Source organism: Fusarium flagelliforme (assembly GCF_020744385.1).
Source record: "Fusarium flagelliforme strain FIESC 12 MPI-CAGE-AA-0113 chromosome Unknown B0J16scaffold_5, whole genome shotgun sequence".
Lineage (NCBI taxonomy): Eukaryota > Fungi > Ascomycota > Sordariomycetes > Hypocreales > Nectriaceae > Fusarium > Fusarium flagelliforme.
The window spans coordinates 1,457,846-1,476,346 of NW_025763507.1; the positions used below are offsets into that span (position 1 = coordinate 1,457,846).

The 18,501-nt window shown below is 49.1% G+C and overlaps 6 protein-coding genes across 6 annotated transcripts; 4 read left to right on the forward strand and 2 right to left on the reverse strand.

Annotated features, from left to right (window-relative positions):
• Nucleotides 1–467: 467 nt before the first annotated feature.
• B0J16DRAFT_385831 (uncharacterized protein) lies at nt 468–1,957 on the reverse strand (the record flags this gene model as incomplete). Its single annotated transcript, XM_046131528.1, has 2 exons — nt 468–667; nt 739–1,957. 2 exons carry the CDS (start codon nt 1,955–1,957, stop codon nt 468–470), a joined length of 1,419 nt encoding a protein of 472 aa, XP_045981188.1.
• Nucleotides 1,958–3,459: 1,502 nt separating this feature from the next.
• On the forward strand, nt 3,460–7,308 carry B0J16DRAFT_289056 (DNA polymerase family A-domain-containing protein). Its single transcript, XM_046124207.1, has 2 exons — nt 3,460–3,744; nt 3,799–7,308. Exons 1-2 carry the CDS (start codon nt 3,582–3,584, stop codon nt 7,044–7,046), a joined length of 3,411 nt encoding a protein of 1,136 aa, XP_045981189.1. The 5' UTR covers nt 3,460–3,581; the 3' UTR covers nt 7,047–7,308.
• An 850-nt stretch (nt 7,309–8,158) lies between these two features.
• On the forward strand, nt 8,159–10,003 carry B0J16DRAFT_385833 (YAP-binding/ALF4/Glomulin; the record flags this gene model as incomplete). Its single annotated transcript, XM_046131529.1, has 2 exons — nt 8,159–8,977; nt 9,026–10,003. 2 exons carry the CDS (start codon nt 8,159–8,161, stop codon nt 10,001–10,003), a joined length of 1,797 nt encoding a protein of 598 aa, XP_045981190.1.
• A 1,539-nt stretch (nt 10,004–11,542) lies between these two features.
• On the forward strand, nt 11,543–15,016 carry B0J16DRAFT_270135 (uncharacterized protein; the record flags this gene model as incomplete). The annotated part of the gene is made up of 1 exon (XM_046123533.1): nt 11,543–15,016. The coding sequence occupies one exon, from the start codon at nt 11,543–11,545 to the stop codon at nt 15,014–15,016; it is 3,474 nt and encodes a 1,157-aa protein (XP_045981191.1).
• Nucleotides 15,017–15,184: 168 nt separating this feature from the next.
• B0J16DRAFT_344373 (DExH-box splicing factor binding site-domain-containing protein) lies at nt 15,185–16,553 on the reverse strand. Its single transcript, XM_046128172.1, has one exon. It carries the CDS (start codon nt 16,398–16,400, stop codon nt 15,354–15,356), a length of 1,047 nt encoding a protein of 348 aa, XP_045981192.1. The 5' UTR covers nt 16,401–16,553; the 3' UTR covers nt 15,185–15,353.
• A 914-nt stretch (nt 16,554–17,467) lies between these two features.
• B0J16DRAFT_153161 (uncharacterized protein) lies at nt 17,468–18,265 on the forward strand. Its single transcript, XM_046122083.1, has 3 exons — nt 17,468–17,674; nt 17,752–17,904; nt 17,998–18,265. Exons 1-3 carry the CDS (start codon nt 17,613–17,615, stop codon nt 18,155–18,157), a joined length of 375 nt encoding a protein of 124 aa, XP_045981193.1. The 5' UTR covers nt 17,468–17,612; the 3' UTR covers nt 18,158–18,265.
• The last annotated feature ends 236 nt before the right edge of the window (nt 18,266–18,501 follow it).

Consider the following 18,501-nt stretch of genomic DNA (forward strand, 5'->3'; position numbering starts at 1 on the left):
AAGAAAATAGATCGTGAAATTGTCTAAGTCTATGCGCGATGTACCGTTTCGCCCAAGTAATAAGTGACAGCAAGTCTGCGTTTATCCGTATGCATTTCCACGGTCTCAGCATAATACGTATTCCTCCCTATACTCCCAGATGCGCCATTTCCTGAACGACGCGGCTACACGCTAAATCAATGTGTTCGGTGTTCTCCTTATCCATGTAAATGCTGGGTATTTTGTTTCAACGCCCCAATCCGCCTTCCGTTATGCTAAGAAGAAAGAAAAGAGTAAGCAAGGAGAATGTATGACAGTTCAAGGCACACCAATACTCGTGCCGAGCTTTATGTACCAGTGTGTCCAGCCTAAGCGGCATAAAGGGTAATCCAGAAGAGACTGTATAACTCTGGAGAAAGAAGCCAAATTCGTCGGGAACCTCGTTATAAAAACGAGACCTTCAACGCTATCTAATGCTGCCGGGCATATCAGGATAGGATATTGGCTTTGCGTTTTCCTTTGCGCGTGGCAGTCATGAGTTTCAATTCGAGAGGCCAGTACCCTTTAGTCTTGCTGTTGTAGCTATCTCTTGACTTCATATCAAGCTTTTGTCGACACATGGGACACTTCCCTTTGGTGGCATCGACGCTCAGGGATTGGTGCAAACATGAAGCGCAATAAAGATGCCCTAGTAATGGAAGTGTCAGTGGACTGCCAGGCGCAGCCAGAGATAACTGGGCATATCTGTAGATAACTTACCACAATGCGTTACTGTCAGATTAATGCAATCGTCCATGCAAATGACACACTGGAAGGCAGCAAGCTTGATGCGGTCATCCTTCTCCGGCGTCTTAATATCTTCGGGAATTTCGTTTGTTCCAGTCAAATCGACGGTGTCGTATTCTTCGTTGGTTTCAAGATCGACGAAATTGCGAGGAGGGCTCGAACAGAACAGTTCATCAACATCCACCTCTTTCTTAGCTGTTGAAGTCTTCTTCTGTCTTGTGTGTGCCTTGGTAGATGTCGCATTCCCATTCGCAGCCGCAGTAGATGTTCGTCGTCGTTTGTTCGTGGGCACCAAGCCAGTCCGGGGGGTCGCTGCTGCGGTGGTCCGTCTGAGGGTAGGGGGCATGGTGTCGGAGAAAGAGCTGGCAGGGCTATCGAAGAGAATATCGTTATCGTCGAAGGAGTCGAAGATGGGTAAGGTTGATTGGGATTCGCCAGCTGCGTTGGTGGAAGAAGAAAGTTGAGTCGTGCTACGTTCGGGCCCCAAGATATTAGAGATGCAGTGGTGAGCGACAGAGGGGTCGCGTGGGGCGTTGTTGACAGTGTTGACAGCTGCGAGATGCGGTGCGGAAATGGAAGCCTGAAGCGCTGAGGCTTGGCTTACTCGGTGAGTCTGGCTTTGGCTCGGCTGTGAATCCAGATTGGTGAATGATGGGTACGATGAAGGTGAAGAAAATTCACCACTGGCAAGATCAGCTAGGAAAGGGTCCTCAAAATTGGTTGAAGACAGTAAATTCTCCAGCGCTTGACTGTGATGCCCCGAAGGTTCGTTTCCCTGAAGATTGATTGGCGGCAGTTCAAGGGTTGTCGACGATAAGTTGGCTGCCCTTCTCCGAGTCGGCGTCTGAATATCTGGAAGAGTTAAAGAAGGAGGGGAAAGCGAAGGTCTCGGATGTTGTGTTGTCGTAGTCGGGCTTGTGCTCCGATGAGGGCGGCGAGCATTGGAAATCAAGGGTGGCAAAGGAAGCGAGAGAGATGATGTTGTAGGGCGAATGTGGCCGTGTTGGTTGCCAGCACCACCACCTCCCTCTCCTTCGTCTTGTCCAGTGACAGTGATCGTGGCACTGCCAACACCTTGTTGTCTTGTAATTCCATCAATCTCCTCCAGGTCAATTGGCCTCTGGGAGCGCGAACGTGAAGATCCAGCCTCAGTTGCAGCAAGATCCTGAGGTGAAATGATCCTTGTTGACATGGAGATTGCAATGGGAGAATCGTAGAAAGTATCTCCCGGATTCCAAAATAAGTCCAAATCTGGGTTGTCTAATTAAATCGGTTATAAACAGGCCTTAAGAGCTGTTACCAATGAAAGGCGACGCGTAGGGGCATCAGAACTGGACTGGACGCAGCTGCAGGGCAGGAGAAGCCTGACAATGGCGACAGAAGAAGTACCAAGGCAGGCCAGGCAGGCAGACAAAGAGGTACTAAGCGTAGGTACCTAGGTAGGTAGGTAGGTAGGTAATAACCGAGAGGACAAAAGGAAGAAAGAGAGAAACTTTTAATTCTAACCTTGCAACAGATGAGAGAAAGTAAAGTCCATATACAAGAAACCTTGCTGCTCCATTGTTGGAGTTGGAGGACGTCACGGGGGAGGGAAAAACGGTTGCAAGCCGTGGAGAATCTACAGTAAGTACTTGGGCGATTAAAACAATGATGGACTGTTTTGTTTTTTGACTGCCGCCCGGCTGAACTGGACTTGGCTGGGCTGAGCCGGATCGGATAAGACCAGGGGGTGGATAGGCACTTAGGTTAGTATTAATGGGACGGAAGGTGAAATAAACCAGAAAGATACAAAGGCCAGGAGGTATCGTTAATGTTGATAACAAGGGAGATAGGAGGAGCTCTTTGTATTGTTTTGAAAGAGCATTTTTGGCTCAGTCTCCCAGCCAGATCTAGAAATGGATGTTGTAATGGTTCAGGAGGATGGAACCTGAACCAACAAGTATTAAGTAAACTGAAAGCCCCCGCGAGTTTTAGCTGTTTTAAGCAACTACCTGCACCAATGGAAGAGGGGGCGAGCTACCTACATACTAAGCCAATGACACTATGGGTGTAGGCAAGTCTCGGCTGCACCGCGGCAGTAGGTAAGGACTTATATCGATATATACTAGGTACTAATACAGCCAGGCTGTAAGGAAGTTGCCCGGGTTGTTATAGGTATGCTCTCAGCTCTGTAGGTAGTAGGTAGGCCAGAAAGGCTATGTGCTTCAGTCTCTTCTTATCTGGTCTCGCCTGGTTTGATCTGGCGGGGTTACATGCATTCATCATCGAAATCTCCTTGTTGTATCGGTATATTCGACTTCTGTCTCATACTTTCAAGTAAGTCCAGAGATCAGGCAGGGGTCAACTACTCGACTGAATGTTTCCATACTGCCTCGCACAGTCTACAGACACCAAACTCGAATCTTACGTCCAGTTCACTCGCAAGGGCGATGGAGGGATTACAACAAACACCAAAAGACATTGACATTGGCTCAGAACTCCTTGGATTTGATCTCTGAAGTCGGGTTCATGCAGCTCGTTTCTTAAAGGTTTACAAGCCCTACGTCCATCAACTGCCCCTCCATAGACCCTTCCATTTTCTCCACTCGCATGGAACCTAGCAGATGGAATCTTGGGGATCCACTGACAATGCAAGGTGTCATCCACTTAACTTAGCAGGGATTCGCTAATTTAGACAAATGCCAAATTCATCATCCTGACCTTGCATTTGTCAAGGTGCTCTTATCAATCCACAACTTCCTTCAATCGATACATCGCCAAGTTCGTTGGCGATAATCATAATCAGAGGCCGGTATGCTACTGCGCCGTATTTAATAATGTTTGTTCCAGCTGCTGCTTCCCCCTTGCGCCGTTCCACAGCCAGCTTCAGTCGCATCACTCGATGCCAAACTTTTCGTCGTCATGCTTTGCGCACTCAAGTGCGATGTCTGGCTGCGGTCGCTGACAGCCTTGAATCAAGGCAGAAGAAGACCCTTGCTTGTAGGACTACGTCGCTCCTTTCGCACAAATTACCAGCTGCTAATTCTCCTCCAGTGCCTTCTGAAGCCCGATATAACGAGATAGGCGTCCAGCAGCTCAGCTCCCACGTATTCGACCAAATCTTTCCCGACGGCGCAAAACCCCCGCCACAAGTCCTTGTCGACCTATGTAAAGATCATTTACAGCGTCATGATCTGCTTGGGAAGAACACCGACAAGTCCGAGCCAATCGCTTTCGATATGCCTCCGCTTCAAGGACGTACGCTTGACGAGCACTTTCACAAGCTCGGTGTAGATGCAGCTGAGCCTTTCCTTACATATGCGAAGCAATTTGCCCGCGCCAATCCACCACCAAAACCACGGCAATGGGTACGTCAGAGTGGTTGGACAAAATATTATCCCGATGGGCAGACCGAAAAAGTTGAAGTTCCTGAAGAAGAGATGCTGTCATTCGACACCGAGGTCATGTGGAAAGTAAGCCCCTTCGCTGTGATGGCCTGCGCCTCGAGTCCGACTGCTTGGTATGCGTGGTTGTCACCTTGGTTATTAGGAGAGACCGAAAATGACCGACACTTGATTCCTTTTGGCGATCCTAGCAAGGATCGAATTATCGTAGGGCACAACGTGGGTTTTGACCGAGCGCGGATTCTGGAAGAGTACAGCGAAAAGCAAACCCGGAATACCTTTCTCGACACAATGTCGCTACATGTAGCTGTGAACGGCATGTGCTCTCAGCAACGACCTACCTGGATGAAGCACAAAAAGAACCGGGAGTTGCGGGAGCAAGTTGCGAACGAGACCCCAAACCACGACCTGGCGACAATGCTGAGCACACAAGGAATGCACGATGAAGAAGATCTCTGGGTCGAACGAAGCTCTGTCAACTCTCTGCGGGATGTGGCTAAATTTCACCTGAATGTTTCCATCGACAAAGCAATTCGAGATGATTTTGGTGAACTGGATCGTGAAGGAATTCGGGAAAAGCTGGATGAGCTTCTGGATTATTGCGCCGCCGATGTCTCGATCACTCACCGTATCTACCAGATTGTTTTCCCCAACTTCCTCTCGACCTGTCCTCATCCTGTCAGCTTTGCAGCCCTTCGGCATCTCTCCTCTGTTATTCTTCCAGTCGATGATTCGTGGGACGCCTATATCAAGAATGCCGAGGCTACCTACCACAAACTCTCTGATGCTGTTCAGGAACGCCTTGTCGGTTTGACTGAAACAGCTTTGAAGATCAAGGACAAGCCTGAAGAATACGAAAAGGACCCTTGGATGCAACAGCTTGACTGGTCAGGACAAGAGATCAAGATGGTCAAAGGGAAGACTAAAAACGATCCCCCGAGACTAGCAGCTAGGCAGAAAAAGCCGGGTATGCCCAAATGGTACAAGGACCTCTTCCCAACGAACGACTCTCCCATCAATATTACTGTTCGAACTCGAGTTGCCCCTTTGTTGTTGAAGATGGCCTGGGATGGATACCCACTGTTTTGGTCCGATAAATACGGTTGGACGTTCCGCGTACCTCGAGCAGAAGCCGCGAATTACACAGCCAAGCAAGCAGTAGAGTGCAAATTTGATGAGTCTGAAAGCAAGCTACGTGACGATCATGCCCATTCCTACTTCAAGCTCCCTCATAAGGATGGTCCAACAGCGCGCTGTGCCAATCCCATGGCAAAAGGGTATTTGTCCTATTTCGAGAATGGCATGCTGTCTTCCGAGTATACATATGCCAAGGAAGCGTTGGAAATGAACGCGTCATGCTCTTATTGGATAAGTGCAAGAGATCGGATTAAATCTCAGATGGTTGTTTATGACGCAGACCTCCGCACAATGCAGGGAGTTCGTGGGAGGCGGAAGTCGAATAGGCCCGGTTTCATTCTGCCGCAGATCATCCCAATGGGAACTATAACTCGCAGAGCAGTTGAAAACACATGGCTCACAGCTAGTAATGCCAAGAAGAATCGCGTCGGCTCTGAGCTCAAAGCAATGGTCAAGGCACCCAAGGGCTACTGCTTCGTAGGAGCAGATGTTGACTCGGAGGAGCTTTGGATTGCCAGTCTTGTGGGCGATGCAACGTTCAAGATTCATGGTGGAAATGCTGTCGGTTTCATGACCTTGGAGGGCACAAAGTCTGCTGGCACGGATCTTCATTCGCGGACGGCATCTATCCTGGGCATCACCAGGAACAATGCCAAAATTTTCAACTATGGACGAATTTATGGAGCTGGTCTCAAATTCGCAGCGACTTTATTGCGGCAGTTTAACCCCAACCTCTCCGAGAAGCAGACCATGGAAACGGCGTCAAAGCTCTATGCAAATACCAAGGGTACAAAGACCAATCGTAGGGTGCTTTATAAACGTCCTTTTTGGCGAGGCGGCACCGAGTCATTTGTCTTCAACAAACTCGAGGAGTTTGCTGAGCAAGATATGGCAAGAACACCAGTATTAGGAGCAGGAATTACTGAAGCGCTCATGGGACGATACATCAGCAAGGGTGGTTATTTGACATCGCGAATTAATTGGGCTATCCAATCTTCTGGTGTCGACTACCTTCATTTACTTATCGTCGCCATGGATTACCTAATTCGTCGCTTCAACATCGATGCCCGGGTGGCTCTTACAGTTCATGATGAAATCCGGTATTTGGTGAAGGACAATGACAAATACCGCACAGCACTCGCTCTTCAGGTCGCAAATGTTTGGACACGAGCTATGTTCTCTCAACAGGTTGGCATCGATGATCTGCCTCAATCTTGCGCTTATTTTTCTGCCGTGGATATCGACCACGTTCTACGCAAGGAAGTGGACATGGAGTGTATCACCCCAAGCCATCAGACCCCTATTCCTCCGGGAGAGAGCATCGATATCACCACGCTTCTGGACAAGGGCGAAGCTGCGAGATTAGACCCTGCCATCGTCCCAGACGCCAAATATGCCCCCAAGTTGGATCACATTGAGTACACTCCACGCGTGCCTATTATGCAGAGCATCCAGGAGTCGGCACAAGAGACGCTGCCTTTCCTCAAGGCTCAAATCGTCAGCAAGGATACAGAGCTTGGAGAAATCATCAACAAATTGCAGAAAGAAAGGCTAGCAGCAGCACCAAAGAAAGACAAGCCGCTGACCAAGAAAGAAATGCAAAATGTATTGCCATACAGGGCATATCCACAACTTATTCCGATGGAGGAACCTTTTATCCTGACGGAGGCGATGAAGAAAAATCAGAATACTTATGCACACAGGAACAAGCTCGGGTTTGGACGACACCCGAATAAAGGCTCGAGGCCAAGCTGGATGTAAATACCAACAGCTCTGGCTCGGCCGGTAGAGGTTGAGCTTGTACAATATCTCTTATATCACTCATGACCATTTTATGTATCATATCTTCTCATGTTGACACGGCGTACATGTGTCGGATTGCATCTGGGAACGGTGTTGGGCTGCGGTTTGGGGTGGGGGTCAAAGGACGGGTTTGCGGCGTTTGAAGAAAATCAAAAAGGTCGGAGGTGCTTTTTTTTTTTAAATAAATGTCTGTACTGTCAATTGCTAGCTATTCTGTCTTAGCCAATCATTGATGCCTCTTCAACAAACTCATTTGTGGCTGTGATACTTCAATCGTATTGCCATTAAAGTGCTGACGTCTGGAGGTGAAGGTTAGCTTTAACGACGGCTTGCGGGAACTGGCTTGGCGATCGAAGGTCAACAACCCCTGTAGTACATCAAACAGTCTCACTTGGTACCTAAGAATAGGTCAGTAGTTTGGGCTGTTGTTTGTTTTATGATGGCGTGGGTTTTTTATTCGGTCCGTCAGGTCTCTGATCTTCAGTAGGTAGTTGCAGATAAAACAACAATATCATATCTACTATCTGTGAAACTCGGCTCACCTAGACAGATTGTAACTCCATCCATACAAGTCATCTCTCTCTACTCCGTAGACTACAGTACTGTATAGGTAAGCCTCTAACTCGAAAGGAAAACAAGCTCATGGCTGCAAGCGTAATGACGAAACTGTCCCGCGCTAAGAAGCAAGGTCTCCACTAAAAGCTCCTCGTCATCCCTCATCAGCACGTTTCGTTCTTTTCATGCTGTGACATGCTCCTTTATCTCATCTGCGAGAGACCACAAAAATACAATACTTGCCGATCAGGAGTCTATCAGTCTTTTACTGCACTTGCCTTTCTTCCCCGCCATCTGTCTTTTGCGCTCTAGAACAAAACTCGCTCCTTCTCTTCGCTGAGTACGCTAAGACCTGTCACGAGCCGAACGATCGACCCCTCCTCAGCTACCGATAACCGTGAAGATCCTGGGCCGTTTTGTTGAGCTAGGTACCTCTAGTTTACGAGAGACAGACCAGACACAAGTTACAAACGAGAGGGAAAACAACACGATTCAGCGATCATATATCGAGAATCATGGTGACCACCGAAGAGGCTATCAAGAGACTCAAGGAGGCACGTCCTCCCACCACAGACACATTTACCTATCTCACTGTCGTCGAAACGAACCTCTCCCCTGAAGTTCTCCCAACCCTTCAGGAAATCCTCCAAGATGCTAAGCTTACCAGCGAAATTGGCTGGGATCTCGTGGAAATGCTGATTGCTGTTCCTGGCAGTGAGGGCTGCCTTGAAACCATTGCCCGCCTGGGAAACCCCCGCGAGGTCATCCTCAAGGTTATCGAGGTTCTTGACACAAACGCAGAATCATCCGAGGCCGGCGATGCATCAGCAAGTGCAAAGTTCATTACTCTGGTTGGTATGCTCAGCATCCTTCATCAAAGACTACAGGTCAAAGCGCCATCACGATACCTCCATACCACACTACAAACAGTTTATCGAGCATACAACCCACAAGGAGCCGAGACGACGGCAGCGGTTATTGATCTCGTGCGATCTCTTTCTGGGAGAAAACGACCACCTCTACCTACACGACAGTCCAGCACCAAGCTAGAAACAGCTTTTCAGGGTAGTGACATGACTAAGAGTGCGCCCGACCCCGAGGCACATGCCGGTCAGGCCGGCGAGGGCGAGTCTGAACTAGTATCGCGCCTCTTGCAATCCTTCGTAACAAGCATTCTCGAAGCATATGTCAACTCGAACAGTCTGGAGTGGGCGGCAAGGCATTTGGAATACTTGAATCCGGAGAGGATCCTGCCAGGGAAGCCAACTATGTTGCAGGCGTTCAAGCAAGTAGACGAGTTCCAGGCCAGGGATGCCTTGGTCGGACAGTTAGTTGTAAGTGGGCGACATCGTATGGCACGATTCCGATACTAACGTGTTCAGGCTGTTGCTCGCGATTTAGGCTTGGCGAAATTGCCTTCAGATGAGGTCAAGAAGGTTTTGAAGTCACCATTTGCTGTGAATCCACTGTCTGTTGAGCCCGATCCCAAGAATCCCGAAGCCATTAAGCTATCATCAGGTGGCTTCCTTTGCCTGACTGCTTATCGCATGTTCGCGTCAGATATTTTTGACGCCAACTACGAACAACCCAATGCGCATATTTTTCCTGAACACCATAACTTGCTGAAGCGATTTCTCGGCGACGAACCACAGACGCAGATTGAGGGAAATCCTGGCACTGTTGAGGCATTGCTTGTTATAGCACTTTGGCTTCATGACCAGAAACGAATAGTTGGACCCAGTGCGGCCGATGACAAGAGTGCGACATTCATGTCATATCATCATCTGTTAACTCTTGTCTCTGTATTCCACCCATCATTACGAGTGCGGAACGCAGCTACAGTGTTGGCAGGTCACATACTTCACCAGGACCCTGACGAAGAGGATAGATTAAATATTCTGGAGGACTTGCTGGAAAACTGCATGTTTTCTTCCCTGCAGGCATGTGCCGTAACGTGGTTACGAGAAGAGATTATTGCCGCTCAGAGGGATGGCTCAAAGGGACGATTTGCTGATTCTGACTGCTTGGACACGCTTCAGTATACACTGTTTCAGGATCTCGAGTACCTTGCTGACACGGATTTGGAGGCGCTATGGGAGTTCTGGATACAGAATGCGCCCTTCCATCTTCAAGTTGCGAACTTTGCTCTGTTCTTGTTTGGTGGACAGGGCTACAAGAACTTGGCTCCTGCCGGTATGGCTGCGGCAGTAGAGCACAGATACGCGAGTCCTCTGCTCGCTGCCGCCAAGCGTTTGATGGAAGCACTGGATAAGAAAGAGATTGACGGACAGGGCCAAGACGATGTGCAAATGCAGTTGGGCATTTTGACGGATACCCTTGAGCGAGCTCCTTTACACTAGAGTCTTATGGACGAGAATCACAATAGCGTTGCAAATGAGTTAAGAAGTGAAGAAATACAGCAGCTGTAAATGGATAGCGATCTGTCATATCTGTCGATCATAGTCCCTAGAAGTAGAGTCTACCTGAGAGGTGCGTGCTGCCACTTGGTACTGTCATCTTCACTGCTTTTCTTGGTTGGGGATAGCTTGTCACTTTGTCATCCATGTAGATGAGTTTTGTGGCTTGCCAAAAGAATCGAGGCTACATCAACTGCGAGAAGCATGTAAATATATTCAAAAGAACGACGAGGACATAAACGAATAAATCGAGTTTCAAGGTCAATCTGGACAACTTGTGTACATTCAGCTGCTTCCTATTGCTAACTTGGATTTTTCTTGTTTAGCCCGGTGTAGGGTGGCAGTCTCATTTCAAGCCCGGAGCAATAAGTCCGGCCCAGGCAAGACACGACTCGAGTATCAGCACAACGATCCGCTAGCAAGCAAAGCCAGACGAAGCGGTAATCGTATTCTGTAAATTTTGATAGAAGCTGTGAGCTTGTATGACGGCAATCAATAAGTACCTAGTTAGTCTAACCCACATCATCAGGCACATACCGCTAACTATTAAGTTCAAAGCGACCGGCAGCACAGAGGGGACAGGTCATGATAACTCATCATCTCTCGCCCATAACTCTAAGATCCGCTGGCGCATTGACTTAAAGAGGAGCTACCACGTCATGATTTTTTTATTTGAACGTACCTGTGTCTAGGTCGGTACCTAAAATGTTTACTTTAACCAGTATCACGTTGTGGCTGCACCTCGTTGATGCGGATGCCAATGAAGGAAGCCATCACGAGATGATAAGACGGGCTGTATCATGAAGTACAGTACGATACTCAAAAACGCTGGTTTGACAGCAAATCAATGCATGACTGCAGCTCTTTGAAACCGGCATCTATCCCGAGTTGCCTACCTAGTAATTTAGCGGTCCATCATCATCGATCCTCGGGCGCCTATCCCCTGCACTCGCAGACTAGACACTGAACGAGACTCTGCGGAGGTCCATTAATTTAGCCTTGCGGAGCAAAAGCAGCTAAAACACCGAGCGCCAAGGGGGCTCCGCAGTGGAAAAAACGGCAAGTGACATCATTGCATCTTTAAACCAGAAATTAGGAAAGAACATTGCCGAGACCAGAGAGATAGCCTTGTGACGCCTGCCCGATCTGTACGATGGGATAGAAGGGGCGGAAAATTGTCAATGCCAGGTAGGAGCCTTTCATTAGATGGTCTTGGCCCCGATCATGGACTCTCTCCTGAATACCTGTGCACTGAACCGTGGTATAACATACGTGACTCTAGCAACAACACCCGCCAAGCAGATATATTGCCAAGGTGCGACTGATCAAGTGGCGCACGCGACAGTGACACGATAACTACGCCAACTCATCATTACGATCGGGGTCGCCGGCATATCTCTCTGAATTTCCTTTATTAATTTCAAACCTCGGGAAAGATACCGGCCCTGCCTATTCCCACAGAGGAGGTGCAGTAATACCACCATGGCTTCTCCACCAGAAGATTCCGAGAAGCTCAAACTCGAGGTATCGCAGCAATACAACAACGAAGAAGACGAAGAACAACCCACAACAGTAATCACAGATGACCATGGAGATCTTGCCTATCCTGCCCCAATCCCACGCCCGATCCTGGCGCCCGAGAGCCCATTATCGCCGAGAAGCCCCAAGGACGCTGTCACCCCTGGCACTGTTCCCAACGAAGACACTAGACAGACACGAGTTCATTCACAACCTGCGTCTGTCCCCGAAGTGTCTGACCAGGTATCACCAAAAAAGTCAACAGTTCGCGAGAACAGACCCAAGCCGACTAAGACATGGCAAACTGAGCAGCCTCGTCGCGATCATCATCGTCACTCATACTTTCGACCCGGTCCAGCCAGGGCTGGCACGTCCTATCTGAACAAAGCGATTTGGGGAGGGCCAGACAATACGGGACTTGATTCTAGAAGAAGTTCATCGTCATCGTCCGACGAAGAGCAACGCTCGACCAACCTGCAAGAACCGCCAAGCGGCGGACACCGGAAGAAAGACAAGGCATCACATAAGGACCTTAGCGAGGATAAATATGGCCACTTTAGTGTTGGCAACCAGAATTACCAAACTTCAGGTAAAGTCAAGAAGGATGGTCGTCTGCGCATCACGGTCAACGAAACCGCTGGCACTGGATACTTAAGTAAAGCTTTGGGGGCAGCTGTCAGCAAGGTGGCACCCCCAAGGGTAGAGCAAGCAGAAAAACCGTCGAACCTCAATATTCCAGAAAGCCCACGCCGGTCTTCCTCCGCGACAGCCGTGGCAGACTCACGACCTCAGACGCGCCTGAACATTGTTATCATGGTTATTGGTTCGCGAGGAGACGCCCAGCCATTTTTAAAGATCGGCAAAGTTCTCAAGGAGGATTATGGACATCGCGTGCGCATCGCTACACATCCGGCCTTCCGTGACTTTGTGGAGAAGGATTCGGGGCTCGAGTTCTTTTCTGTTGGAGGCGATCCATCAGAACTCATGGCCTTTATGGTCAAGAACCCTGGTCTGATTCCGACCCTTGAGACTTTCAAAGCTGGAGATATCGGTCGACGACGAGCTGCCATGGCCACTATGTTCGATGGGTTCTGGCGTGCATGTATAAATGCCACAGACGATGAGTCGGACCGGCAAAACCTAAAGATGATGGGCAAAAAGGATCCTTTTGTGGCGGATGTCATCATCGCCAACCCACCAAGTTTCGCACATATTCACTGCGCCGAAGCTTTGGGAATCCCCGTTCATTTAATGTTTACATTTCCTTATACGCCAACACAGGCATTTCCACATCCTTTGGCGAGCATCAAGAATTCTAATGTGGATCCTGGTTATACCAACTTCATCTCATATCCGTTGGTTGAGATGATGGTATGGCAAGGGCTAGGAGATCTGGTTAATGAGTTTCGTGTCAAGACATTGGCTCTGGACCCAGTATCAACTCTTTGGGCGCCAGGGGCGACCTACCGTCTGCATGTGCCTTTCACGTATCTGTGGTCGCCAGGACTTGTACCTAAGCCACAGGACTGGGGCAGTGAAATTGACGTAGCTGGGTTCGTATTCCTTGATTTGGCTTCAACCTTTGAACCACCAAAGGAGCTCGAGGATTTTCTGGCAGCCGGAGACGATCCCATTTACATCGGGTTCGGCTCTATCGTTGTTGACGATGCTGATAAGTTCACTCAAATGATTTTCGAAGCCGTTGAACTGGCAGGCGTTCGTGCCTTGGTGTCTAAGGGCTGGGGTGGACTTGGAGGAGAGGACGTCCCCGATAACATCTTTATGCTCGATAACACCCCCCATGACTGGCTATTCCCAAGAGTAAAAGCTTGCGTCATCCATGGAGGCGCAGGTACCACAGCCATTGCACTCAAGTGTGGCAAGCCAACCATGATCGTCCCCTTCTTCGGCGACCAGAACTTCTGGGGCAAGATGGTGAGCAGCGCAGACGTGGGCCCTGAACCAGTTCCCTACAAACATCTGAATGCCGAGAAGCTTGCAGAGGGCATTGAGTATTGTCTCACGGACAAAGCAAAACAAGCTGCCGAAGTGATCGCCAAGCGAATCGCGGAAGAAGGAGATGGTGCTGCCAATGCTGTCAATGAGTTTCATCGTCAGTTGAATCTCAAGTCTCCTAGCATTCTGCGATGCTCTCTTCTTAAAGACCGTACAGCTGTCTGGGAGGTTAAAGGATCCAACATCAAATTGGGTGCCTTGGCTGCCGATATTTTGGTTGGAAATGGATCGCTAACCTGGAAGCGTCTGAGACTACTCAGACATAAGGAATGGAACGATTTCGAAGGCCCCGGAGAGCCTGTCACAGGGATCGCTGGTTCCATTGCTAGCACGGTTGGTGAAGCATTCCACGGCGTCGCCAGCGTTCCCTACCATTGGGCAAAGAGGACCAAGTCGATCAGAAAGCGGCAGAGTGTAAAAAGGTCGAAGAAGACCAGGAAAACCGGTAATAAAACATCACAAAACAACACTGCAGATGCCGAAAACTCAGCAGACGCTGCTTCAATACACAGCGAGACCACTGCCGAAGAAACAAGCGGGCAGTATGTTGGGGACATGGCAAGCGGTGTTGAAAGAACTGCTACCGCTATCGCCAAGGCGCCAGTGGACCTCTCGATGGCTCTGGCACAAGGATTTCACAACGCCCCTCGACTCTATGGCGATAACACGGTACGACGACCCATTCGAGTAACAGGCTTCCACTCTGGCCTCCGGGCGGCTGGGCATGAGTTTGCCTATGGCGTCTACGATGGTTTCACAGGAGTTGTTCGTCTTCCGATTCGCGGAGCAAAGGAAAACGGACCAATTGGTTTTGTTAAGGGCACAGGTATGGGCTTGACAGGACTGGTGCTCAAGAATCTTTCTGCTGTTGTTGGGCCGATTGGTTACACGCTCAAGGGTGTCGTCAAGCAAGCTGAACGATCCAAGACACCGCAGAAGTATATCCGTCGGGCTCGTATCGCTCAAGGTCAGAGAGAATATGAGGCACTCCCAGAAGATCGTCGAAAGCAAATCGAAAAGGAGATAATGGAGGGATGGCACGCCATGACAGAGCTGAGAGAGAAGCTCCAAGAATTGGAGAAGCAGCGAGGTATCGCCGGACAGATCGATCGAGTACTTCTTGATACCGAGACCATGTTCGAAGACGTGGACATTGCTAAAAGATCCTTGACGGCGCTCAAACAAGGAAAGGACCTTGAAGATGTAATATACCCAGATGGAGACCGTGGTCGCAGTGAAGGGAAATCTGGCCGGAATCGAAGCATGTCGATACGGAGGTCGTTGAACTTAACGAAGAGACATGAAGAGAGGAAACGCCTCGCATCGCTGGCTGATGCTGACGGCAACATAAACGAAGGCAGGGTTGAAGATGAAGGAGAAGTGCCTTCTGGAACGGATAGACTGACCGTGTCAGCAAGGTAGAATCATGTGCTCGCGAGGAAATGCATGGCGTTTGGTTGCCCTTAAATTGTTTTGGAAGGAATATAGTATACGTATACCCCTATCATCCGGGCTAGACTGTAGTTTTAGTATTACCTTTAATCGAGCATACTTGATACCCGAATCAAAGTCTGCACCTTAATTGAAATGATTGAAATGTGTGGTAGCTCCATGTGCTAGAAGAACCTTGATCTGTTTGATATAAGGCATTCTGAGAGATGGCTACTCAGTGAAAGTAGTCACATGTCATAAAATACAATTGCGCTGTTCTGATGAATGAGAGTAGTGCAAACCAATATTATAATGTTATCCCACCACCTCAACGTCGCCGCTCATAGTCTCGGTGACCTCTGTGTCGGTCGTCATCTCTGTTTCTATCACGATTTCTATCGCGGTCACGGTCACGGTCACGATTTCCATGCCTACTATCCCGGTCTTTTTCCCGGCTGTACTTGTAACTGTCTTCATGTCGACGGCCGTCCTTTCGTTTGTTCTCCTCTCGGCGGTATTCATCAAGACGTGGCCGTCTGCTCTTTTTCCCGTTCTGATTCCACCCGCCCAAGTCCTCTTCCCCTTTGAGCTCCTTGGCACCGAGCCCAAGTCGGTTCGGACGTCGCTTGACTTCTTTTACTGCGCCGCGGGGTTTACCGTCCCAACCCATTCCTCGCAGGAGAGCTGCGCCAAATTCCTCTACGGGCATTGCTTCATAGTCGTTGAGGGTAGATGCCTCACCCGCTTCATGAATATCACGGCGGTAGGCGTCCTCTTCGGTAGGATGAATGATCTTGTCTTCCTCCTCCTTCTTCCCGAGTAACGCATCTATGGCTTCGTCGTCTACCGATCGTTTGGGGGGTGGCTTCTTATCGTCATCCTCCGAGGGTTCCTTGTCGTCGCCGTAGTTCAATTCGACGTCCTTATTGTCGTCCGTTTTCTCCTTGATCGTTAGGCCCCATTTTAGACCCTTATCTTGATCCGCCGGTTCCGTTTCGACTGTTGTTCCGTTCTGTTGCGCCCTAGCCTCCTCAGGAAGTAAGTTTCCGCCCTTCTGCGCTCTGGCACTTGATCTCCAGTCGCGATTCGGTTGTCGAGCAATAACGAAGTCTTTCTTCTCTGTCCTTAGGTCCTTTGGTTTGCGCTCTGTTTCAGCGCCTTCCGCGCCAAAGCCGGTGATTTTCTCGTGTCGTCCGCGGTGATCATCTTCGTCGTCTTCCGAATCAGATCCTCCACCTAGCGCGTGTGATCGCGGTCTTTTCCCTAGTGCCGACGGTGGATTTGGTCTTGGAGGCTTTTTTGAGTTGTTGTTACCCGACGGCGTGCCGAATTTGATTGCTATTCGTGGTGCTGCTGGTTTGTTGTGGTCGGACATTTGTGGTGAGTCGTTTCGTTGATGGATTACAGATTCACATGCAGAATACCTGTGTCGAGAAGATGGAATTATTTTTGAAAGACGTCAGAAGCAGGCAGCACATGAAATGTGGCGCAAGTATGGTGGCTGAACAAAATGTGGCTAGAGTTTTCCATTACAAGAGCCAGATTCCTCCCTCAGACGTGTGGTACCTACTATGTACGTATTTTTGTGATGACCAGCAGTCAGTGCTTAATTGACACAGGATTCAACACAAAAAGATGGAATCTTGTTGGAAATGAAGACCTCTTAACTTGCCCTTGCAGAATTACATGATTCTATCTGATTCTGCCACCCTAAAACAAGTGGCTGAAGGTAGGTAGTCAATTTAGAGCTGTGGATGACTGAACAGAAAAAGATCAAAAGAATATAACATGATACAGAGATATCACTTACACCTACATTTTTCCTAATTGTTTGCTGCCGGGCTATCAGATTGCAAATAAGTCCAAGAGGGTATGTACTGGTACTACCTTAGTAGATACCTTTAAAAGGTACAGTTGGTACCCGTAATGCACGTAGTATGTACTTGTACTTGGTGGAGATTTAAATGACTGTTCTACATAGTACACGCAAAGATGAGCGTATTATGTACAGTGTGTGACGCTTAACAAAATACTGTGCTTTTGCAAAATCTTCGACCCCTTTCTATTGCCTTTCACATTCGGGACGCATTTGGCGCCACGTTTAGGGACAATCTTAGCACAGTGCCAATAGAAAAGTCCTGGACTAGGCATTTGAATCTCGTCTTCCACAAACCTTGGCCTTATCCCAAACCTTGCTCATCACTTCTCCTGCCCACCACTCGCGCTACACCCACTATTCGCTGCAAGCCTGGTTGATTGCCCCCCCTAATCCACCGCCAGTCCCGCACTCTCTTTAGTCTCTTCCGTTACTCCCCAGTGTTGAATTGTCCCCCGTGTGCCCGCGCTTCACCTAAACTCCACTGCATTCAGTGCTTTGAGTTGCAACCGCCAAACACCACGGTATCGTCTCCCCAGAGACAGAAATTTTGACGCCCTCCAGCGACGTCGCCCTCAACATCGGCACTCCAAAATCAATCAAAACAGCCTATTTCATCGTCAAAAAATCGTGCATTCATCTCAGACGACTTGAAATATTATTCTGCAACGTCCTTTGCCCCCCAAAACGGATGTCGCGGCCGTCGATGCTATGACTGAGGTCGGAGCCGCCGATCTATCAAGGCTGCTTCAATCAAAGCGCAATGAGTGCAGGTCAGTATGGGCTCAAATGAAAGAGCTGATTTTTCCGATCATGGGCATCTGTTTTTCGGTATGCTAACTTGCCTCAGTTCAATTGTGACGTCGCGGAAGCGAAAGCTGCGCGAGCTGTTCGCTGTTGCGACACAGTCCGAGGGTCTGCCGCACCCAGTCTTGACCAACCTCGACGCGCCGACCACAACACCGGCCGAATGGCAGTTCTTGCAAGCTAACGATATTATCCAGTACGTTCTGCAAGTCGAACACGCGCTTTTGGCAAATAATTTCCGCGCGCATTAAGCTACTAATGTCTGTAATATGCTAACGTCAATACAGAGGCAAGACACTGAACGAAGCCAGTATTCCCACAAGACCAAACTTTTCCCTAGAAGTATTTCAAAAGTCCCTTGCAAAGACGATATTCATTGCGAACGAGTCGGTGCCAAAGCAAACCTTCGACGGTCCAAACAAGTCATACGTAGCGGATGCGCAGAATGAAACCCAATCTAATGGAGGTCTTTTATCCACGAAACCCGATGCTCCTACTGCTTCGACAAACACTTCAACCCCCGAGACTTCGACAGAACCAGTTGCGATCGTCAACACCGATCCTGCTCCTACTCATAATGGCCAAACTGTGCCTCCATCTGCCGGCACGACAGTGAAGCCGGCACCAAAGACCTCTCCTAGTGTTCCTGCTTCCACTGGCGCCAATGCAAACCCGATACAGAAGGGAGAGAATGACGATGAATCAATTGAAACTGGACCCATACCACGCCAGCATCAAGTCACTTTTGAAACAGGAACCAAGGGCGAGCATGTTGAGACCGGAAAGGCCGTAT